We start from the raw sequence: 25,750 nt of genomic DNA, 5'->3' as shown, positions 1-25,750 counted from the left end.
TACAGTGGTGGAAATAAGTATTTGATCCCTTGCTGATTTTGTAAGTTTGCCCACTGACAAAGACATGAGCAGCCCATAATTGAAGGGTAGGTTATTGGTAACAGTGAGAGATAGCACATCACAAATTAAATCCGGAAAATCACATTGTGGAAAGTATATGAATTTATTTGCATTCTGCAGAGGGAAATAAGTATTTAATCCCTCTGGCAAACAAGACCTAATACTTGGTGGCAAAACTCTTGTTGGCAAGCACAGCGGTCAGACGTCTTCTGTAGTTGATGATGAGGTTTGCACACATGTCAGGAGGAATTTTGGTCCACTCCTCTTTGCAGATCATCTCTAAATCATTAAGAGTTCTGGGCTGTCGCTTGGCAACTCGCAGCTTCAGCTCCCTCCATAAGTTTTCAATGGAATTAAGGTCTGGTGACTGGCTAGGCCACTCCATGACCCTAATGTGCTTCTTCCTGAGCCACTCCTTTGTTGCCTTGGCTGTATGTTTTGGGTCATTGTCGTGCTGGAAGACCCAGCCACGACCCATTTTTAAGGCCCTGGCGGAGGGAAGGAGGTTGTCACTCAGAATTGTACGGTACATGGCCCCATCCATTCTCCCATTGATGCGGTGAAGTAGTCCTGTGCCCTTAGCAGAGAAACACCCCCAAAACATAACATTTCCACCTCCATGCTTGACAGTGGGGACGGTGTTCTTTGGGTCATAGGCAGCATTTCTCTTCCTCCAAACACGGCGAGTTGAGTTCATGCCAAAGAGCTCAATTTTTGTCTCATCTGACCACAGCACCTTCTCCCAATCACTCTCGGCATCATCCAGGTGTTCACTGGCAAACTTCAGACGGGCCGTCACATGTGCCTTCCGGAGCAGGGGGACCTTGCGGGCACTGCAGGATTGCAATCCGTTATGTCGTAATGTGTTACCAATGGTTTTCGTGGTGACAGTGGTCCCAGCTGCCTTGAGATCATTGACAAGTTCCCCCCTTGTAGTTGTAGGCTGATTTCTAACCTTCCTCATGATCAAGGATACCCCACGAGGTGAGATTTTGCGTGGAGCCCCAGATCTTTGTCGATTGACAGTCATTTTGTACTTCTTCCATTTTCTTACTATGGCACCAACAGTTGTCTCCTTCTCGCCCAGCGTCTTACTGATGGTTTTGTAGCCCATTCCAGCCTTGTGCAGGTGTATGATCTTGTCCCTGACATCCTTAGACAGCTCCTTGCTCTTGGCCATTTTGTAGAGGTTAGAGTCTGACTGATTCACTGAGTCTGTGGACAGGTGTCTTTCATACAGGTGACCATTGCCGACAGCTGTCTGTCATGCAGGTAACGAGTTGATTTGGAGCATCTACCTGGTCTGTAGGGGCCAGATCTCTTACTGGTTGGTGGGGGATCAAATACTTATTTCCCTCTGCAGAATGCAAATAAATTCATATACTTTCCACAATGTGATTTTCCGGATTTAATTTGTGATGTGCTATCTCTCACTGTTACCAATAACCTACCCTTCAATTATGGGCTGCTCATGTCTTTGTCAGTGGGCAAACTTACAAAATCAGCAAGGGATCAAATACTTATTTCCACCACTGTAGGTGGTACAGCCTCAGTTGTAAACTGGAAAACTTCTCACAAATACTTCCTAACCATTTCAAGAGGAGACATCAGTGGAGATTTGGAAAAATTAATAAATCTTAAATCATTCCGTTGCAGTTGGTTATCTAAGTGTTCAGTCTTATGGAGCATAATTTCTCTGTGCTTAACAGCACACAGTTCCAATATTTTAAGATCTCCAATCTGTTCTTCCATTTTCACAAACTGCTCTGTTTGAGCAATTCCTCACCCTGTGCTTCCACTTTAGATCTGACTTTCTAGAATTATTCGAGAATACCTTCAAAGTTTACTAGAGAGAAGAGTCCTGTTTCTTTTTTTAAAATTCTATATTTATTAATTTTTAACAATCATAATATACACTTATGAGTGACAATACACAAAACAAAATCATCAATCAAAGTAATAATACATTCAAATACCTCAATAATCCTTTAAACTATCGTCCACTTACTTAGGTAATTGATCCAAGAAATAAGAAAACAAATTGTATACTTAAATTTTTAAGCAATTTCACAATATAAATTTAAATCAAACAAACAGCTTAATTCCTGAGTGGCTAACTCTAATCTGCCATACAGTGTTACATAAGTGACTAAACTTGTACATTGACCTCTTTTCTGCTTTTTAAGAAATCCTCCAACTGTTTAGGGTCAAAAAATTGAAATTGTTTAGACTGAATCTTTATTCTACATATACAGGGAAATCTCAGGAGAAAATCTGCACCAATTGCTATTACCCTAGGGCGTAATAATAAAAACATCCTGCGTCCCTTCTGAGTTTCCCTGGACAAGTCAGGAAAAACTCTTACTTTTGAACCCATAAGAATCCAGATGGCTCAAGGAAAGTTTGAGCACTGCGTTTCTATCAATTTCCAATGCAAATGTGACCAATAGCGTGGTCCTTTGAGTTATAACCTCAAGGGAAGACTCTAGGAATGCAGTGAGATTCATTGCACCTTGTACAGTTAAATTTTCTGATGTTTTCACATCCAATTGAATATAATAGGCTCGTGTTATAGGTGGCAATGAATTCTCTGGCATTCCCAGAATCTCTATCAAATATTTTCTAACCATTTGAATTGGGACTATCAAGGGAGACCTAGGAAAATTTATAAACCGCAAAGTCAGTCTCTTAGATTGATTTTCTAAATACTCCAGGTGTCTCTGAGTAAAGTTCTTGTCTTTAATTAAAGTTTGTACCACAAGTTCAAGTTTTTGCATTTTTTCTGACAGACTCTTAACCTCAGAGGCTTGGAGTTCAGAAGTCTGTATCTGGTTCAACGCAGTCTCTGATAAAAGTTTAATTGTCTCCATATTTTTCAAAATCAAAGATTGCAGAACAGATTGGGTCGTAGAAGTTAAGTCCCACAGTGACTCTAAGATCACTACAGCAGGTTTCATTACCGTTCCCACTGAAAAATACGGAAGAGGGGCCTTAGAGACCTGCTCCAGGGTACTCATTGTTTTAGACAAAACGTGAGCAGCTGACAATCCCAGTCCTCGCTGCTCGTCGGCTCCAGTTGTCCTCTCAGGCTGGCTCTCTCCCCTTTCCCCATGTACTCCTTCAAGGGCCATGGCGTCAGGGCTTGCACTCAGAGCTGCTGTTCCAGGTTGTGGGGGTGCCGCACGTTTGACGGGGCTCAGGAAAGCCCCGTCTACACTGCCGTCTAGCGTAGAAGTGGCAGCTCCAGCAGCAGGAGTAGACGCCAACTCAGGACCGAAAGAAACTCCAAACTGCTCCAGCGTCGGCTGGTGAAGCTGGGGCGTTCTGCCCGGAACATGGGGAGCCTCCCGGACTTTGCCTCTCCTCTTCCCCATCGATGACGGGTAAGACGCTCCCACCAAAGTTAGCTGGAACAATTTCAGAGCGCGTCCGGTTAGGCTGCTCTGACCGTTGCCATCTTGGATCAAGAGTCCTGTTTCTTAATGGTATTCCACAAGGCATCTAAACTGGATACAGATGGTTTCTGCAACCTCCCAAAGCATGCACCGAGTCAAAAAGACATTACATTATAAGCTTCAGATGGTCCATTTGTACAAAGTATAAAGCTGTTCCAGTTGGACAGGCAGTGCCTTAGAAGGTGGAGGATAAAGAATTTTTTTTTAAACTTATTTGACAGCTTTTTTTATTTATTTGAAAGCTTCCTATATCTAGATATATATCATGCAATAAAATTCAATATCACTAAAACAGCTTAAAACTTATTGTAGCTGTTAAACAGCAGTAATAAATCTGTATTTTGTGGTAATTTTTCTACACTGTTCTACAAATTACAGTAATACATGGCCAAATTTAAGTGAAGATATCCTTTTTCCTGATGGGTTCATCTTAACTGTTGTTGTAATCTGCCTTGGGAAGCCTGGTGTTATAAAGAAGGAGCATATTGAAATTAAATGGAAGTAAAATTAAACTCTCCTTTCATTGGGGATCATGGAATCACATTTTCATTTGTCATTTGTAGAACTTTACATTTTAGATACACAAATGGATTATTCTGTTTTGAGCATGTTTCAGGCCAGTGGCGATCCTAGGTCGGCTGCCACCAGGGGTGGATCGCCACTGCGCACCCCCCCCCCCCGGGTGCAGCAGCATCCGCCCCCCAGGGACACCCCCCTGGCGCAATATATATAACATAACTGGACAATGTTGGCACATTTAGACTGACTCTGGACAGACCTTCTGCATGAAGGAAGCTCTTCCCTCATTGTTCAATACCTCTCTTTGAAATACTAGTAATAAAAAATAATCAAGTGCATTTTTATAATATACCACTGCTTTCCTCAAAACAAAAGGAGCAAGTTCCCACATACCATCTTTCTCTTTTGATGTACACACAGGAAAAAAAAGATGCTAAATGCTCCCAGGTTTTAAAAAAATCCCTTTGTACTTATAAATAGACACTATGAATGTTGAGCACTTGATTCTCATAACATGTCATCTGTTTTGGTGGCCCTCTACCAGGTGAAAACATCGCTGCACAAATACAGGGAGTCCCTATAACCAGCCCCATCCAAATGACACAAAGATGACGATTTAGAATTAATTACTACTCTAACCGATGAAACCGATACTTCCTCTGTGTACATCCATATGCTGCACAAGCTGGCATTTTAGAAAGCATAAGTGAGATCAAATAAAACCTCGCATTGGTCATTTCAGGGTCACAGATGGTGCAGCACAGGGTAAAAGGCTGTGATCAACAGAAGTACTATGCATGTGTTGCTTGGGTGCCGTGCAGCACGCGCAATCTTGTGCAGTGTCAGTATCCTACGCAATGTGTAAGGCAGCATGCACGTGGCTCCACTCCATGTAATGATAATGCGAGTCAGGGTGTGTATGTAATATAGCACATAGGTCACCCCACTTCAAGCTACCAGGGGTGCAATGGGTAAGAATTGGCAGTTTCTGGTACCCCCAAATGTTGGCACCCCTTACCGTGCATACCCTGCTTACTGCGTTCCGCCAGCCCTGCACTCTTAACTTATAGTAGTCTGTAAGTTACATGTGTAACTGGAAGCACTGACCATGCTCCACTAATGTATATGTCCCCCTTCCAGGCATCCTGCTAGCACTTTCACAGGTAAGTGTACATCAAAGGAGCATGTAAACATGGGTGCCTAGTTTAATAGATTTGACTTGTTAATGCCTCCTTAAGAAGTGGCGTTAAGTGTACCCACGCTAATTGTGAATATTCTTAATGTGAGGTATAAAATTTTTCAGTGCAGTAACTGCAGAGGCAATATTGAGCATCCCCCCAGCAGTTGCAGCCTTTGCACTTACTGTATGTTTATATTTGCTGTTAAAGTACATTAAGTGCAAAAGACCACATTGTTTCTGATATAGGAATACTTGTCTTATAGGATATAATTCAAACTTTCCATGGGCCTGTTTCTATAGTCCATCAAACAATAGTTTTAACAAAGCAAGCACATAATATGCTCTTAAATCATTCTTGCGTATCTTCTGGTGAGAATCTGCATGTCAGATTTTAGCACATTTACTTTATAAAATCCTTAGTATACGCAATATAACAATGAAAATTTTTACCTGCTCCTCTACTGTGGTTAAAATCGCCTTTAATGATTCTGCATGATTTTCCATTACCATTACAAACACCACAGTGATCTTCTCTTGACAAAGAGCCTAAAATCCCATCACAACCAGCTTTCTGCAAAAGAGGAATTATATTACATCAAGCTTATTAAATGTTAAAATATCTGGGTCTTCTATGCAGGCAGTTCATGCATTTAGAAGCATACAATAAAATTTATAAATTAGATACAAAACTATGTGGTAAAAATCAAGACCCATTTGCCTTTTCAATACCAAGTACCACAGTGTTTAGAAAGTGACAGGTCAGGTTGCCTGGGAGTCACACTTAACATGGTGCATACTCCCAGCTTCTCTTCTTCCAGCCTTTCTTTTAATTTGAACAGTTGGAAAAATTTTCACAGGGGGCTTGGCAGGCCAAAACAGAGTCTAGGCAAATAGGCAAACTACTAGAAAATGTACGAGGGGAATTACTGCAACGTGCTATCTTCTTTATGTATCAGCCATTGGTAATTATCAGCTGATCCTGTCCATGACAACAATTCTTCCAGGCCTCTCTACAATACTATATGCAGCCACACTGCATCTTAAGTTATTTTTGATGATCCATCAATGAGGATACAGTTCCTGCAGTGAAGGAGAAATGTAGCAGTTGCAGCAGAACCAACAGAGCAAATTAAAGCACTACACTGCAGCAGGAAGACACTTTTACCAGTTCAGAGAGGCCTGGAGCCTCTTGTAGGACTGATAGCTACCAACTGTGGTTTGGGTGAGCTGAGCTATAGGTGAGTGAATGAGCATAGCTAGGAGAAGAGAAGGCTGGTGGCAAGGCCTGATATGAGGGGCAAACATTAGCTCTGGGAGCTCTCATTTGGTGGAGATGATACAGTTGGTGCAATCTCACAGAAGCATACACTGGGGGACAGTGAGAACTGTGCTAGCAAAATGGAACAATTCTTTTTAAAGGGGAGATTTTTAATAATGGGCTCTCTCTCTGGGCATAGCCAGTCCTGCAATTTGGAGGGGCCGGGGGGGGGGGGGGGGGGAGTATGCATGCCCCTCTCTCTCCTCATGCGGGCATGCTAGGCATACCATTGCTGGCAAGGATGCTGAGCCACACCAGCCAATGAATGGACTACCATCACACCCTGCACCGTGCATGCATGAGAAGCCCCAGCCTGCTGCTCAGAGCTGGAAACAAAGAGCGGGGAGTGGAGGCACTCTATTTACTTGGCTGGTAGGGCTCAGCATCCTTACCAGCAAAGTAAAAAGAGAATTCAGGAAGGGGCCTGAGCCCATATTTTGAGAGCCAGTTGTTAAAGTAGCCATGGGGGGGGGGGGGGGGGGGGGGGGGGGGGCTACTTTACAGGAGTTATGAAGAGCACTTTAGGTAGATGTCCTATTGCAGTCTGTACACCACTTAAATCCACTGGCAGGTTTCTGAGACATCACAAGAAAAATAGCCACAGCAAAACTGAACGATTTGATGATGGCAAAATAAAGGATTTTACTTGTTTTATTCTTTTTGAAACGGGCCGGGAGCTCAGGCTTAAAACAGCTGCGAGCCACAAAAAAAGAAATAAAATAAAAAAGGGCTGAAAAACTAAGAAAATAGAAGGGAAAAATAGAAAAGGAAAACGTCCTCTGCTACTCACATAAGAGGCAGAAAGGCAAAAAGAAGGCAAAAAAATTATCATAAGGTAAAAGACACTTGCTGCCGTGACTGAAGATATGTCTTCACAGTTCTGTGGAAAAGTGAAAACTGCGGGTCCCAAATGACTTGGGCAAGTGGGAAGGCACTCACACATGCATGATGGGGCGAGACCAAAGGCTTCTAGAAGTTTTTTTGGACCACTGAGCTCCTTCAGATGATGCCACCCATCTATGAGAATACTCTGCCCTTCTTGTCCTCAGAGAAATACATGTTTATTTCCTATTTCAGAAGAGGAGTAAACACCGATGTCCAAAAAGAATGAACATTGAGAGTTATACCTGCTACCAAGCACGTTTAGGATTTGGTAAACAGCTGCTACTGAGCAGCACTCCACTGGAGGGGATTAGGTGAGTTTGGTACTTAATATCCCAGTGAGCCTTTTCCATCTCAAATGCCAAACTGGCAGGGGAAACTGGTCTCTGTGACAGCATTAGGATAATACAAAATGAGGCGTATTTTTCATAGCACTTAAGACTTACAAAGTTCCACAGGCTAATATGTAACTTTGTAAGTCTAAGTGCTTTGAAAATGAGCCTTAAATATGTTTTTAAAATCACAAAGATAAATGGGTATGTGTCAGCCCATACCCATTTATGTTGTCATTGTGCAACATACAGATGAATGTGCCGGCATATACCTGTTTATTTGCTCGCTTTGAACCCATCACTATTTAATGTTTATTTTGCTAAAATAGATGTTTATGCTGCACTGGCCTGCAGACTAAATTGGGATTGTTCATATCTGTATCTAGTGTGTGTTTGTATCTCTCTCTCTCTCTCTCTCTCTCTCTCTCTCTCTCTCTCTCTCTCTCTCTCTCTCTCTCTCTCTCTCTCTCTTCGAGAGAGATGGAGAGAGATGGGAGCGGAGTGGAGAGAGTGAGAGAATTGCCGGAGATATGAGGAGGAAGGAGGGGAGAGAGAGAGAGAGAGATTGATTGAGTTATATTGACAAAATTCTTCCATTCTAATTTTGGAAAGTTTAGCTTTTGTCATACCTGGCATCTACCATTTGTGCATATATCCAATCCATGCAGGCCACAGGATGTTCCATCCATCACTTTTTCTGCCAGAAGAACTGGTTGGTTCTTTCCCACAGGTGAGCATTGCAATGTACAAGGCTTTTCTACATAAAAGCAATGGGGCAAAATTAGAACAATACATCACTCCTGCTATTCCAGACCTAGAACAGTATTTCATTTTTGCCTGCATTTTCAATGAATAAATTCAGCACATGTGATCATCTTCATCTCTGGGAAAAGGTGACTAAAGTAGTGGATTCAAAATGTTGAGAATGGCCAATTTTTCAAGCCATGGGTACATAAGTCATCATGCATGTGACATGAGGGGAAGAGCAGGGCATGCAATGCGGTGGAGAGCTGGAAATCAGCGCTGGACAAACGCTTCAGCTGGTGGGGGTTGGGGACCTCCGCTAGTCAAACCAAGGGCCCCAGAGCCAATCTGGGGGGAACCAGGCCCCCCATGGACCCCCCATAGCTACGCCACTGCTGAGCACTAAAACATCTAGCAAATAGCCATTTTTGAAACAAAAAGAAATGTTTTTCTGGTCTTGAAAACGGCTACATTTCCTATTCAAATTTGGGACGTTTACAGCAAAATGTCCAAAGTCGGATTTTTAAATGTCAAATCAAAAATGCCCCTCTGCATTAACTGGCTTACAACTATTCACTTTTTCTGTTTATATTTAAAAAAAAATCAATTGGTTATATGGCCAGTAATTTTGTTTTTTTAGTATAACTTCACCTGTTTTGCCAAGTACTGACATTAGGATCACTTGGCTATATTTTCCTAGATCACACTGGAGCCTTTTTAAAAAACTATTGTTGTATTGGTCACTCTCCTAACCTGAGGTATCACGGCTATTTTGAATAATAGGGTTCAGATTACTAGTAACTGGTTAGCAATCTCCTGTTTGAGCACTTTCAGGACTCTGGGATAAATACCAATTCAGTCCTGGTGATTTGTTGATCTTGAGTTTGTCAATTTGATCTATTAAATTGTCTAGATTTACAGTAATGTGCTTTACTTGCTTTGATCCATCACCATCAAAGAAAGGTTTCTGGTGTAGATAATAAATAGAAATAAAACAAAACACAGAAAAGAAAAAAAAGATGATAGTTTTTTATTGGGCTAACATAATACATATTTTTAATTAGCTGTCAAAGGTAATCCTTCTTCTTCAGGTCAGAAATGAGCAAATGTTAACAAATACCAGAATATATAAATGAAATACAAAAGCATTGCAATGACAGTCTTACAGGAAGAGAGTGGGGTGCAGAAGTACTGACCCTGCACAGAACCAGTCCAAAGTCAAGGTAACTAAACTCCCAGCTCTCTGGGCTGGTCTCAGCAGGACCAATCAAGCCAAGACATACACAAACAAACTGAGACAGACAAGTGCATGGTCACTCACATCCAATAGAGACAGACAAGGACAGAAGACAACAGAGCATATATGTATGAAACAAAGACCTAGGAGGAAAGGGAACACCTAGTTCCTCCTAAAAGTACATGCCCAGAATGGCATATGTCTAATCCTGTGTAGTGCCTCAATAATCATAGACTTTCTCAAGCGAGCTGGGAGATTACATGAACCTCAGCTATCTATTTTCTTGCATTAAATTTTAAAATAACCTACCTTTGAGCCTACACTCGGTCTTTTTCTGGTAGCAGCAGCGGTCAGGCTCAGAGTCAGATTCAGTTTTATATTTTTATCACTGTGTTTTGTAGCTATCCCCTTATTTTAATCTGTCCCTGTACTATTTGAAATGGTGTTACTTTTCTGTTTGTGTTTTAGATTCTGTCCTTACCTTCATCAATAACAGCTTTCCACTGGACCACAGGCTTCTGATATGGATGCTTGATGTTGAATACCTGGCATTGCCAATCCCTGAACCCAGGCCCTCCAACTGGACAAGGCAAATTCTTACATATTTGGTACTGAATACTTGGGCCACGACATGCCCTTCCTTCCTGATCTGCCCTGGAAAATGGTAGAAAAGACTTGCTATGTTTAGAATGCAATTTGTTTTCAAGAATTGTTTGTTTTTAGATGATCTAAAAGAGGGAAAAATGTTAGAAAAACATCTTGCATTTATTCCTATAGGAATCATTTAAAATTACTTCCTTTTCCCTTGACTTCTCTTATTTCCTCTCATGTGCTTCTTATCATTTAGACCCCATACATAAAAAGTGCTACTGTTATGTAAAGCAAAGTTACTCATGTAGCAGGTGATCTCCAAGGACAGTAGGCTATGCATTCTCACATATAGGAACATCATCCAACAGAGCACTGGAGTGGATGGTTCCCAACGTTCTGTAGATTTAAGAAGCCTTTGGCAGCATCCCACTATACATGCACAAGTGCCTTCCTGCCCAGCATGATCATGTGGGATCACCAGCATAATATCAAAGCCTTAAAGGCAACGCCCATGTTGAGAAACTGCTCATGCGGTTCCATCACCCTACTCAGTCTGTCTGCCAGGCTGTTTTGCTTCCCCACTGGGTATGTGGCTCGGAGCACCATGCCGTGGATGGTTGCCCACTACCACATCCTTGACTGCTTCCTGACAAAAAGGGGTAGGAGCTCATACCCCCCTGCTTGTTGACACATAATACATGGCAACTTGGTTGTCTGTTTGAATTAGAATAATTTGGTTCAGCAGTCAATCTCTGAAAGCCTTTAGAGCGTTCCATATTACCTGTAGCTCTCGGAGGTTGATGTGAAGTTTGGTCTCCTGAGTGGACCAAAGATCCTGAGTGTGAAGCCTGTCTACATGGACTCCCCACCCCAGGTTGGATGCATTTTATTAGCACTCAATGAGCCAGTGGGATTTGGAATGGGAGTCCCAGGACCAAATTTGGCCAAATTATCCACCAGAGCAGTGACTGGGCTAACTCTGGGGTTACAGAGATGACATCCACAAGGTTCCCTGTGGCCTGACACCATTGGGAAGCAAGGGTACATCGGACGCTCATCAAATGGATGCTAGCCATGGGAGTGAGATAGACAGTGGACACTATGAGGCTTATTTTCAAAGCACTTAGCCTCCCAAAGTTCCATAGAAACCTATGGAACTTAGCCTCCCAAAGTGCTTTGAAAATATGCCTCTATGTGGCCCATCAATTTCAACATGAGCCGAGCTGTTACCTGCTGGCTGTGCTGAAACTGAGTGGCAACAACAAGAGTATCTGCTTGTTCCGGCGGCAGGTAGGACCAAGCCTGTACCATATCTAGCAAGGCTCCTATGTACTCCAGTTGTTGTACTGAGAGTAGGTGGGACTTGAGGTAGATTATAATGAATCCTAGTAACTCCAACAACCGAATAGTCCTCCGCATTGACTCCCGAGCACCTTCCATTGGATATGCTCTTGATCAGCCAATCGTCCAAGTAGGGAAATGCAGCAACTATGGCAAGACATTTTCTAAAACTCTGGGAGCAGACATGAGGCCACAGCAAGACACGATACTGAAGTGGTGCTTCCCAACTCAAAATCTGAGATACCTCCTGTGACTAGGATGTATTTGGATATGGGTGTAAATATCCTTAAGTCCAGAAAGCATAGACAATCGTTTTTCTGAATCATGGGAAGAGGGGTGCCCAGGGAAACCATCCTGAATTTTTCTTTGACCAGATACTTGTTAAGGGCCCTTAGGTCTAGGATGGGATGAAATCCCACCATCTTCTCAGGCACAAGGAAGTACTTGAAATAGAATCCTTTCCCTTCTTCCCCTGGTAAACGGGTTCGACTGCATGGGCCTTGAGAAGGGAGAACTCCTTTGCAAGCACCTCTCCCCTCTCCAATCGGTTCAAAACTCTGCTGCCCGTCTCGTCTTCTGCCAGGGTCACTTTACTCATACTACCCCTCTCCTCAAGACCCTTCACTGGCTCCCTATCCGTTTTCGCATCCTGTTCAAACTTCTTCTACTAACCTATAAATGTACTCACTCTGCTGCTCCCCAGTATCTCTCCACACTCGTCCTTCCCTACACCCCTTCCCGTGCACTCCGCTCCATGGATAAATCCTTCTTATCTGTTCCCTTCTCCACTACTGCCAACTCCAGACTTCACACCTTCTGTCTCGCTGCACCCTACGCCTGGAATAAACTTCCTGAGCCCCTACGTCTTGCCCCATCCTTGGCCACCTTTAAATCTAGACTGAAAGCCCACCTCTTTAACATTGCTTTTGACTCATAACCACTCGCCTCCACCTACCCTCCTCTCTTCCTTCCCGTTCACATTAATTTATTTGATTTGCTTACTTTATTTATTTTTTGTCTATTAGATTGTAAGCTCTTTGAGCAGGGACTGTCTTTCTTCTATGTTTGTGCAGCGCTGCGTACGCCTTGTAGCACTATAGAAATGCTAAATAGTAGTAGTAATAGTAGTAGTAATCTGCTTATCCCGTAGGACACTGTGAACTGGAACCCTTTGTATCACTCCATGGTGTGACTGCACATGGAATACTGTGTGTAATTCTGGTCACCGCATCTAAAAAAAGATATAGAGAATTAGAAAACGTACTTAGAAGGGCGACAAAAATGATAAAGGTGATGGGACAACTTCCCTATGAGGAAAAGCAAAAGAAGCTAGGGCTCTTTAGCTTGGAAAACAGAAGGCTGAAGGGAGATATGATAGAGGTCAGTAAAATACTGAGTGGAGTGGAATGAAGTGGACAGACATGAATCGCATGTACTCTTTCTACAAATACAATGACTAAGGGGCACAGAATGAAGCTACTCAATAGTAAATTTATAACAAATCAGAGAAAATATTTCTTCATTCAACGTGTAATTAAACTCTGGAATTTGATGCTAGAGAATGTGGACAAATTCAAAGTGATGCACATTAGGAAGAATAGTCCAAATCATAGTTAACTGAAGCTAGGGTCCACTTTGGGGGTCAGCATCCAAGAAAAAGATCTAGGTGTCATTGTAGACAATACACTGAAATTTTCTGCCCAGTGTGTGGCAGCAGTCAAAAAAGCAAACAGGATGCTAGGAATTATTAGTAAAGGGATGACAAATAAGATCAAGAATACTATAATGCTTCTGTCTCGCTCCATGATGCGACTTCATCTGGAGTATTGCATTCAATTCTTTTCACTGTATCTCAAAAAAGTTATTGCAGAATTAGAAAAGGTTCAAAGAAGAGAGACTAAAATGATAAAGGGGATGGAATTCCTCTCATATGAGGAAAGGCTAAAGAAGTTAGTGCACTAATGTTACAATCATCAATAGACAAATATCAAGCACAATTACTGGATTTAATGTTACATCAAGCCCTTAGAACACTTTTCTTTTGTTGGAAAGATCTTGACAAAGTAACTTATTTATCATGGTGGAATTCTATGTGTATTTTAGCTACGTAAATATGAATATGCTGCGGCTGAAAAAACATAACTCACTTGTTAAGTACAACAAAATATGGTCTCCTTTACTAAACTCACTACGTAATAACCTTTGTCAGAATTGAAATTATGTATTACTCCTGTGACTTATGATTATGATCTGTTATCGAAATAATCCCGGACTTGCCCTAACTTGAACATGTATGCTGATGCTTGTTACTGTTAACTTGTTAAGCTGGCTAATTGCTTTATTTTAGCCATTTGTTATCATTTATAAAACACAATAAAAATATTGGAACTAAAACAAATAGGAGAAAATATTGTTTCACTCAATGAATAGTTAAGCTCTGGAATGTGAAGCTGGAGGATGTGGTAACAGCAGTGAGCTTGTCTAGGTTTAAAAAAGGTTTGGACAAGTTCCTGGGAAAGTCCATAGTCTGCTATTGAAACAGACATGGGGAGGCCACTGCTTGCCCTGGGATTGGTAGCATATAATGTTGCTACTATTTGGGTTTCTGCCAGGTACTTCTGACCTGGCCACTATTGAACACAGGATACTGGGTTAGATGGACCATTGGTCTAACCTAGTATGGCTATTCATGTTCCTATGTGGTTACAGCAGTTAGCTTATCAGGGTTTAAAAAAGGTTTGGATCATTTCCTAAAAGAAAAGTCCAGAAGCCATTATTAAGATGAGCTTGGGAAGCTCTAATGCTTATTTCTAGGATAAGCGGCATAAAATCTATTCTACTCTTTGGGGATCTTACCAGGTACTTGTGAGCTGGATTGGCCACTGCTGGAAAAAGAATACTGAGCTTGATGGACCTTCGGTTTGTCCCGGTATGGCAATGCTTATGTTCTTAAGTGTCACAGCCTCCTGCAATGCAGAATCAGAGACCAGAACTGGTAACAACTCAGCCCTGGGCTCATCCTCCATGTCTAACTGAAATGCAATGGCCATCACCATTTCCTGGAGAAAGCCAAAAAAGGAGAGCTCCTCTGGTGGAATTTCCTTCTCTGTTGTGGTGAGCAGGGATCTGAGGTTATACCTATGGACCTTTCCTCCAAGAAATTCTCAAGGTCCTCCTCAGATGCCCAGGAGCAATCCATCTCTGAGGTAGACACAGACTCAGAGGTCTTATGATGACTATTTTGCTGATTCTGTCTTCTGGAAGGTGGTCCAGGCTGTGATGATCGGCGCCAATGTGCAGCTTGCCCCTTACAGTCCAGGGCAGTTTCCTCCCCTGATGTAGAGCACATCACTGCACTGGTAGGTGCCCATGCTGACACCTGGCGAGGCACCACGTTGACACCTGCCCGGCAGGTATGACATGAGCCTCCAGGATGGGATAAGGAGGCTCCATGTCCAGTACAAACGCATTTGATGCCTCTGCACTGTGCTACAAAGGCACCCCAGCTCCTTATGCATCATGGCATGGACAGGCATCAGTAAAGACTGGGCTGGTGCCGATATGGAGGCAGCCTGAGAATCCATTACTGCCAAATCAGTAGCTGGGTCTTGAACATGAAGAGGCTGGTGCAGCGGCATTGCAGTTATGGAGGGAGAGTACGCCTCCCAGTGCCAATGTTTCTCGGGTGCTCCCAGCATTGTGCCTCGAGGAGGACCACTGTTGATGCTTCTTGGCCTTTGCATGATGCATGGCATCACAATGCTAACAAGGAGAACATCAAATTCACACATTTCCTCGATGTCAGGTTCAGTGCAGACCGGGCCTAGGGCTTGCTACCAGCACACAGTCTTGACACAGGAAGAGACCTGCCTGTGCACTCCCAGTGTCCAATGCAGTTCCGGTGGCCATGGGGACTGATGCTTCTGGTGCACCGGACTTGGAGGGCCCGAAAAGTTTCTCCTGTTGGGCCTTCCTTGACTTCTGAGTTTGATTCTACATTTTTAAACAGAGAACAGAAGCATCATAATCAAGACCTAAGAACCCCAAACACCAATTCTGTGTATTGGTGCTAGACATGAACCTGCTACACTGAGCACAATGCTTGAAGCCACTGGATCGTGGGAAAAACAACTGAGGCCAAATCAAAATGACTCAATGGCAGAGCTCAGGCCTATGCAGGCCTCACAGTCAGAAAAAATAAAGAAAACTTAAAGTGCTGCAAAACTCAATGAAAAGACTAAGCCAAAAGGAAGAGAAAAAAATAAAGAGAATAATAAAAAAAAGGGAATCTACCTGCTTCTAGAAAGGCACACAAACTGAAAAAAAAGGGCATGCTGAGGAGAGCTCACAGAAATGAAAGCTCTTTGCTCTGCAGAAAAATGACTGCTGGTCTCACGCGATCATGTGAACTGGAAGGTACTTGCTTATGTGTGGCAGGGCACTGCCAAAGGCATATCACTTTCATGCCATTACCACATTGTGCTACTTTTGTCATCTATGTAATAAGATATCCATGAAAGAAAGCATATGTAGGTCAAACTACACGTGTGATTAAAGTGTGCTGATAGAACATCACAGTCAGATCAATATGCGGGTGATGAATGCCCCAATGGTCTCTCACTGTGTCAATGCTAATCATTCATTCTTTGATTTAAAATGGTTCATTATTGAGCAAATTTTGGACAGTACTGCGGACAGAAAGTTCAGTCTTCAATTATGAGAGCAATTTTGGATCTTTGAATTAGTCAGTCCAACCTCTGAACATGAATGAATTTATTGAATGGAACTCTATTGTGCGATTTTGTCACTTTCAATAAAGTTTGTGTTGTTATCTGTGCATATATGACCTTCCAGGAAGTCAGCATTCCCTCTCAGCGCCGCCATTGTAGTGAGCATGCTGCACTATTCTAGCCCTCTGTCATTTTGACTTTTGGGGGCTCTTGAAGGAGTTATCTGAAACGGAGCTCTGTAGAACTTTTACTGCATGGATAGAAACTTAATTTTGAGCTCTTTTTGTGGTCAAAAAATGTAAGTAAAGATAAGTGACTTTTAAAATATATTCTTCAGCATTTTGGGGACTATCTTTGGGATTTTTGATTGTTACCATAGTGTGATTATTATTGATACTTTTTTTTTACACTCAATTAACTTCAATTGTGGCAAGCTCAAGGATATATCACAGTCAGAATGAAAGCTATAAGACTTTATCATTCATTTTACCAGGTAACCTGTTGGATAACTGAGAGCCGCCATTACATTTCAATTATTAGTGTGATTAACAGACACTATTGGGCAATTTTAGGAAATCGTTGGGTATATATCTATTGCCTGCTTTCTGATTTGGATTTTTTCTTGTTGTGGAGAGCAATATTTACAAAGGAATATAAGTTACTGAACAAGAACAAAAATAAAAATAAAGTAATACTTTTTGATTTAACTACCCAATACAATCCATGACTAGCTTTCTAGTACTAGTTCTCACTTTTACTGACTAGAACAGAATGGACAGTCTAAATGGAAAAGATGGTAATGGTGTGTGTATTTGTGTTGTGCGGGGGGGGGGGGGGGGGGGGGGGGGGAGGGTCATGGATTTTCCTAAGTTGATAGCACTTAAAGGGCAATTATATAAACTAGGTAGCCATATTAAAATGATCCTTGCACGTGTAAATGTATAGCAACAAAGGAGTGAGAAAAGGCGTGAATTAAAACTAATTGTGAGTTGTACGGACAGACACCCTACTTTTGCTTGCCATCCATTGTTGGGAGAGGGCTGCTGAACATGCAATGTATATGATTATACCATGAAACCACTTAAATCTCCACACTAACAAATCTTTGGTAAATATAATCACGCTCTTCACAAATCCAAAGACAAGAACTATGTGTAAGCAAACAGTTCATCCAAAAAATAGCTTTCCTGTATTTTCACTTTTTGATTTTCTGTTTTTTATATATTTATTTATGTATATTTTAGGAGCCCTCGGAAGAAACCACTTAAAGGCAACTTCATTGTTTTTTGCCTAGTGGCATAGTCTCTCTTCATTGGGTCATTCCTTTGTTTGACTATTTATGAATGCTGTTGCAAACACTCACTTCAAAGTGCTCAAAATATATGCGTGCTCTAAGTGCAGAATAAATGAAATGAAAACTTAAACGTAAACTTATCTTAAATTGCGCTACATAAATCTTGCTGTTGGAGTCCACTTAGGCTTCCCCTAAATTGCGCCCGACGCCGCGGGTTTCACTGCTTTCATCAGGGACTCGGGTTAGAATGGCCCGCTTTGAATTCCCAACAGTCTGTGCACGCCGCTTGAAGCGGCGTGCACAGACTGTTGGGAATTCAAAGCGGGCCATTCTAACCCGAGTCCCTGATGAAAGCAGTGAAACCCGCGGCGTCGGGCGCAATTTAGGGGAAGCCTAAGTGGACTCCAACAGCAAGATTTATGTAGCGCAATTTAAGATAAGTTTACGTTTAAGTTTTCATTTCATTTATTCTGCACTTAGAGCACGCATATATTTTGAGCACTTTGAAGTGAGTGTTTGCAACAGCATTCATAAATAGTCAAACAAAGGAATGACCCAATGAGGAGAGACTATGCCACTAGGCAAAAAACAATGAAGTTGCCTTTAAGTGGTTTCTTCCGAGGGCTCCTAAATATACATAAATAAATATATAAAAAACAGAAAATCAAAAAGTGAAAATACAGGAAAGCTATTTTTTGGATGAACTGTTTGCTTACACATAGTTCTTGTCTTTGGATTTGTGAAGAGTATGATTATACCATGACATGATAACTCCATAATAGTCACATGTGTCATTAATGTAAAGGTCATCCATCAAGTGTGTCCTGATGAAAAAAAAAGTTGAGAACCACTATCCTAGTCCAATGCTATGAAAAGCCTGACAACTTAAAGATTGGGGTTTGGAGGAGGAATTATAGAGGTTAGTGATAGGCAAAATAAAAATATAAAAAAGCTAATTTTATCAACTAGCCTCCATAGTCTTTTCCCCTTAGTTTTAAAAACTTTGTACCACAGCATTAACAGATAGACTCTAGCAGGCACTGCAGGATCTAGTCTTCTCACCCACCCACCCTCCCCAACACCAGACCACCCCTAGGACAACTCTTCATTTATAGTCATTTATTGTAATTAGGGTAGCAAGCAAGGAGTGCTCTTACAGAGTTTTAAATACATTTCATTAACATCTAAGAAGGAAACACTAAATAAATCATACAATATACTATATAAAATAAAAGACATTTTTATATTATTTATTTAGTTATTTATTATTACATTTATATCCCACATTTTCCCACTGAATGCAGGCTCAAAGTGGCTTACATAAACTGTACAGGCTACAGTGCAATAAGAATAATTATACAAATTGAGAATGAGATACAAAATAACATTTAAACAGGAAAAAAGGCAAGTGATAGTAACAGGTAATTATTGTCTTTGGATCTTAATTTATAGTATTAATTTGAGTTAAGTTGAACCTGGAGAATAAGCCTTCTTGAACAAAACTGATTTCAATAATTTTCGGAAGTTGATAGTTCTGGGTAGATTTCACTGATTTGGGTAGAGCATTCCATAGTTGAGTGCCTATGTATGTAGAGTTGGAGGCATAAATTGATTTGTATTTAGTACCATTACAGTCTGGGTAGTGTAAGTTCAGATAAGATCAGATAAGATATTAGGCTAATATCCTTAATACTGTAGCAAGTTTTAAATTATTGAAAAACTCAAAAACACTAAGATGGAGTCAGCAGTCCAGCAGCGAGAGGGGTGCAATCCAGTCTTTTGCACTGAGTGTCACATGTATGATTATCTTCCAGTTGCTGAGATGTTATATGCGTGTGCCCGATGCAAAGAGCTCCTAGCTCTCAGAGAACGTGTCTGTTCTCTTGAGGCTAGAGTAGCAGACTTGGTGGAGCTGAGGGAGATAGGTACATAGAGGAGACCTACAGGGATGTTGTAGAGAAGTCCCACCTCCAATCTGGTAGCCCCTGTGATACCTTGGAGGAGGGAGGTCTCCTAGAAGGAGAGCATCACCCTGGTGAAGTAGGAAGTACTCCTGTAGCCAGGACCTGCCCACCTGGGGATGTACTATCCTCTCGCACCGAGATATGTCTCCAAGTGCTGCCCGGGAGGGAAGGGTTAGGACAGCTGTTGTACTTGGTGATTCGATCATTAGGCATATAGATAGCTGGGTGGCTGGTGGACATGAGGATCACCTGGTGACTTGCCTGCCTGGTGCAAAGGTGGAGGACCTCACGCGTCACCTACATAGGATTTTAGATAGTGCTGGGGAGGAGTTGGCTGTCTTGGTACATGTGGGTACCAATGACATAGGAAAATGTGAGAGAGAGGTTCTGGAAGCCAAATTTAGACTCTTACGTAGAAAGCTCAAATCCAGAACATCTAGGGTAGCATTTTCTGAAATGCTACCCATTCCATGCGCAGGGCCCAAGAGACAGGCAGAGCTCCGGAGTCTCAATGAGTGGATGAGACGATGGTGCAGGCAGGAGGGTTTTAGATTTGTTAGGAACTAGGCAACATTCTGAGGAAGGGGGAGCCTATTCCGAAAGGATGGGCTCCACCTTAACCAGGGTGGGACCAGGCTGCTGGCATCAGCATTTAAAAAAGAGATAGAACAGCTTTTAAACTAGAAACAGGGGGAAGGCCGACAGTCACTCAAAAGCGCATGGCTCGGGATAAGGTATCTTTCAAAGATATCACCAAAACAGGGAAGACAGGGTATCCTGAAAGTGAGGTTGCAAAAGAGACCATACTAGATCAGGTCATGTCCTTAAATAAAAATAAAAAAATAGACAAAAGATTACAAATTAATACTGTCAAGTACTGAGCATGATGTAAATAGGAACAACAAACATAATTTGAAATGTCTATATGCGAATGCCAGGAGTCTAAGAAATAAGATGGGAGAGTTAGAATATATTGCAGTAAATGAAAAATTTGATATAATAGGCATCTCTGAGACCTGGTGAAAGGAGGATAACCAGTGGGACACTGTCATACCGGGGTACAAATTATATCGTAGTGATAGGGTGGATCGAATTGGTGGAGGAGTAGCATTGTATACTAACGAGAGCATTGAATCAAATAGATTGTGTTGGAGGCCAAAACACATAGTCAAATTTTTTTTTAGGTATATTAAAAGCAGGAAGCCGGCAAAAGAATCGGTTGGACCGCTAGATGACCGAGGAGTCAAAGGGGCGATCAGGGAAGACAAAGCTGTAGCAGAGAGATTAAATGAATTCTTTGCTTCGGTCTTCACCAAGGAAGATTTGGGTGAGATACCGGTGCCAGAAATGGTATTCGAAGCTGACGAGTTGGAGAACCTTAATGAATGCTCTGTAAACCTGGAGGATATAATGGGGCAGTTCTACAAACTGAAGAGTAGCAAATCTCCTAGATCGGATGGTATTCATCCCAGAGTACTGATAGAAATGAAAAATGAACTTGCGGAGTTATTGTTAATAATATGTAATTTATTCTTACAAATTGAGCGTGGTACCAGAAGATTGGAGGGTGGCCAATGTAACGTCAATTTTTTAAAAAGGTTCCAGAGGAGATCCGTGAAGTTATAGACCAGTGAGTTTGACGTCGGTGCCGGGCAAAATGGTCGAGACTATTATAAAGAACAAAATTACAGAGCATATTCAAAAACATGGATTAATGAGACAAAGTCAACATGGATTTAGTGAAGGGAAATCTTGCCTCACCAATCTACTACATTTCTTTGAAGGGGTGAACAAACATGTGGATAAAGGGGAGCCGGTTGATATTGTGTATCTGGATTTTCAGAAGGCGTTTGACAAAGTACCTCATGAAAGACTCCAGAGGAAATTGGAGAGTCATGGGATAGGAGGTAGTGTTCTATTGTGGATTAAAAACTGGTTAAAAGATAGAAAACAGAGAGTAGGGTTAAATAGTCAGTATTCTCAATAGAGAAGGGTAGTTAGTGAGGTTCCCCAGGGGTCTGTGCTGGGACTGCTGCTTTTTAACGTATTTATAAATGACCTAAAGATGGGAGTAACTAGTGAGGTAATTAAATTTGCTGATGACACAAAGTTATTCAAAGTCGTTAAATCGCAGGAGGATTGTGAAAAATTACAAGAGGACCTTACAAGACTGGAAGACTGGGCGTCTAAATGGCAGATGACGTTTAATGTGAACAAGTGCAAAGTGATGCATGGGGGAAACAGGAACCCGAATTATAGCTACGTCATGCAAGGTTCCACTTTAGGAGTCACGGACCAAGAAAGGGATCTAGGTGTCGTCATTGATGATACTTTGAAACTTTCTGCTCAATGTGCTGCTGCGGCCAAGAAAGCAAATAGAATGTTAGGTATTATTAGGAAAGGAATGGAAAACAAAAATGAGGATGTTATAATGCCTTTGTATTGCACCATGGTGCGACCGCACCTCAAATATTGTGTTCAATTCTGGTCGCTGTATCTAAAAAAATATATAGTGGAATTAGAAAAGGTGCCGAGAAGGGCGACGAAAATGATAAAGGGGATGGGACGACTTCCCTATAAGGAAAGGCTAAAGCGGCTAGGGCTCTTCAGCTTGGAGAAAAGGCGGCTGAAGGGAGATATGATAGAGGTCTATAAAATAATGAGTGGAGTTGAACGGGTAGATGTGAAGCATCTGTTTACGCTTTCCAAAAATACTAGGACTAGGGGGCATGCGATGAAGCTACAATGTAGTAAATTTAAAACAAATCTGAGAAAATGTTTCTTCAGTCAACATGTAGTTGGACTTTGGAATTCGTTGCCAGAGAATGTGGTAAAGGCGGTTAGCTTAGCAGAGTTTAAAAAAGGTTTGGATGGCTTCCTAAAGAAAAAGTCCATAGACCATTATTAAATGGACTTGGGGAAAATCCACTATTTCTGAAATAAGCAGTATAGAATGTTTTGTATTTTGGAGGATCTTGCCAGGTATTTGTGACCTGGACTGGCCACTGTTGGAAACAGGATGCTGGGCTTGATGACCTTTGGTCTTTCCTAGTATGGCAATATTTATGTACTTATGTACTTTAATTTTACTCGCAGTTGTACAGGCAACCAGTGTAATGCCTTTAAAATTGCAGAAATTTCACCCCACTTATTACTTCATGTCAAAGTCTTGGTTGCTAATATTTACACCTTTTCTCGTATATCGTGTCCTGCGCCCAACTTTGTGTGCACATCAGAGATGCGTACGCCAGTAAATTGACTAATGAGCTCAGAAAGGTTAATAATTGGGTGCTAACAACCAATTATTGATGTTAATTGGCAGTCTTAAAAAATTTGCATGTGCATCTCACTGCACTATTCTATTAAGTATGGTGCCTAACTTCAATCACACATATCTGAAAAGGGGCCGTGGCCAGGGGCAAGTGGGGGTGGGGGGGGGGGGGGGCATTCCAAAAGTTGCACGCAGATTTACAGAATTTGCCTGAAGTGCCTTTAAGTTGGGTGCCGGCATTTACACTTGCTTTTAGCAGGCATAAGTACAGTGCCTAAAAGATAGGTGCGAAATCTGCACTGAATGCTATTCTGTAAAGGGCGTGCTAACTTTATAGAATAGCTTAGCGATCAAGGTCTTTGGCATCAAATTTTCGGCACTATTTATTGAATTCCCTCCTTTGTAACTTTACCATTGTTCCTTTGGTCAACCCAACAGATTGCATTGCAGGCGGCCAGATGACACATAACCACAGCATGCCTTATTGTTCAATAATCTTGCAAATAGCATTAAGAATGTAGGGCTGTCATACTATCCAAAGAAACACAGAAAAATAAAGGCACATAAAGATCATATGGCCTATCCAGGGTGCTAGGCTGCGTTTGGTTTGTTATTATCTAAAAAACTTATGAAATATCAAAAAATATTATAGAAAAAATTGTACAGGAATCAGAGAGAATTAAAAGTCTTTAATTACTCACCCACCATCATAGCATCTGACATCAGTTGTAAAGTTATAACAAAACTTACAAAATTTAACTTCAGTACCTCTGGTAATTATAAGTAATTAGACTAATTAGATAAAGAAGAGAGAAAGGAAGAATAAAGTTTGTTCCTCTGACAAAGGTCACAGAACAGAGAGAAAGAAGATAAAGAAAGGAAGAAAGAAAGAATAAATGAAAGAAAGATTCTTAGATATAGAGAATTACTTTCTAGAAGGTACGAAGGGGGGGGGGGTGGGGGGGGGGAAGAAAGCAAACCCCTTCGGGAAAAACAGGCCGTTTGGACGGATCTGAAACACTCTCTCCAAGTATGCCTAGTTTTTCAGAGTTCCTTTGTCTGCAGCGTGGTTTTATAGGCTGTGGTGAGCATCCACCTCTCCTCTACCCTGGACCAATCATAGGTGCTGCATATGGGCTGGAGACTTGTAATTGGGCCTTTCATATGTGCTGGAAGCTTGCAATTGGTCCTTGCCACACCTCTTTCCAATAAATCACTTTTGTAACAGGATATATCAGGTATCTGAGTTGCCTTAGCAACATTTTCACCATCAGAGCATGTGACCAGTCATACCATCTACCCTCCCTTTCACTTCCTTAGAGATCCTATGTACTTGTCCCAAGCCTGCTTGAATTCAGATACCACTTTCATCTCTACCAACTCCACCAGGAGGCCATTCCACGAATTCACCACCCTTTCTGTGAAATAGTATTTCCTTAGTCTACGTCTGGGTCTATCCTCTTTCACCTTCATTCAGAGCTTCCTTTCAATTGAAAGACTTGCCTTCTGTGCATTTACATGTAGGTATTTAAACGTCTTTATCATATCTCCCCTCTCCTTCATTTGTTCCAAAATATACATGCCTTTTTAACAACTTGTACCTGAAAATCCAATGTTATATCTTGGAATCCAGCAGGACACTTGGACCTTTTACAGATTTCTGTACTTTAATGTGAACCCCCTTTGCCAACATAAATTTTAAAACTGGTTGGTTTACGAGTCACACTTACCTACAGGATTTCAGTTTTATCCACATTACAGACTAACTACCTTTCAAACTGACCAAAACACTTCCTATTATTTTTGATTAAGTTTTAAAACTGTAGACTTGCAGACAGCAAAACACTGGATTTTATCTGTGTATACACAAAGCTTAAAGCCACATCTTCTAATGATTTCTACCACAAAACCAAAAATAAATACTAAAAAGAGTAGGCGAAAAGTGGAGAGCTCTGTTGAACACCATGTAGTACAATTTCAGTCTGTGAGGAGGCACTATTAAATAGGACCTAGTTGTCAAAAATCCACTTTAGGATCAACCCTCACATCCTGACTTGAACACGTTATTCCACTAGCAAATTATGTACTTTTACCTGAGATATGGTCCGACCACCTCACCACAATAAAACAAGTAGAGTTTAAGGACAGATGGTGGAGGGAAAGGTTCTCACACTTCTCCATCATAAAAAAATAAGCCACTTTAGGATGGATTACAATAACTGTAAAGATGAATGACAACCTACACACAAATAAAGTTCATGTTACATTCAGCAGCTCATCCAGCAACTGTGGTGTACAGGCTGGACTTCAGTGAAACTTTGCTGCACGTTCACATAAAAGCAGAATCACAAACAGAATTTATCAAATCTTACCCAGAACATTTCCGTTGTCTACTATTAATTCCAGTACCACAGGTTCTGCTGCAAGCACTCCATTCACTCCATTGACCTAAGAACTGTTCTGGAAAAGATGTCTTGCTGGTGCATTCTCCAACTTTGCATTGCTGTTGACAAATTTACAGATTTAGCTTAGCAGCTAAATACAAAAGAAGTAAGTATGTGATTGCAAAAACTTCACTTAATGTTTCAGAGGCAATAATAAAAAAATGGCCTTTCTAGTTGCAAGGTATGTATGCTTGTTTTCAGAGATAAATTATTTGAGTGGAGGAGCAGCCTGGTGATTAGAACAGCAGGATTTGAGTTAGGAAAACCAGGGTCCAAATTTCCTTGACACACCTTGATACCTTGGGCAAGTCACTTCTTCCTTTATAGCCTCATTTTCTAACCTGCATTAATTTAAGTTAACATAGATTTATGGGACTTGTGTGAAGTA

General features: G+C 41.4%; 1 protein-coding gene across 1 annotated transcript in view; it reads right to left on the bottom strand.

Annotated features, from left to right (window-relative positions):
• ADAMTS19 (ADAM metallopeptidase with thrombospondin type 1 motif 19) overlaps positions 1–25,750 on the bottom strand; it is a 269,857-nt gene that overhangs the window by 92,586 nt on the left and 151,521 nt on the right. Inside the window, exons 11-14 of the mRNA XM_030192330.1 lie at positions 25,291–25,421; positions 10,209–10,381; positions 8,376–8,503; positions 5,665–5,785 (exon numbers count right to left, since the gene is read on the bottom strand). Coding sequence (XP_030048190.1) covers positions 5,665–5,785; positions 8,376–8,503; positions 10,209–10,381; positions 25,291–25,421 — 553 coding nt within the window. The remainder of the gene's footprint in view (positions 1–5,664; positions 5,786–8,375; positions 8,504–10,208; positions 10,382–25,290; positions 25,422–25,750) is intronic.

The sequence above is a fragment of the Microcaecilia unicolor genome, chromosome 2, assembly GCF_901765095.1.
Source record: "Microcaecilia unicolor chromosome 2, aMicUni1.1, whole genome shotgun sequence".
Taxonomy (NCBI): domain Eukaryota; kingdom Metazoa; phylum Chordata; class Amphibia; order Gymnophiona; family Siphonopidae; genus Microcaecilia; species Microcaecilia unicolor.
Note: the sequence above shows the minus strand (reverse complement) of the source record. Positions and strands in the feature narration are given on the sequence as shown.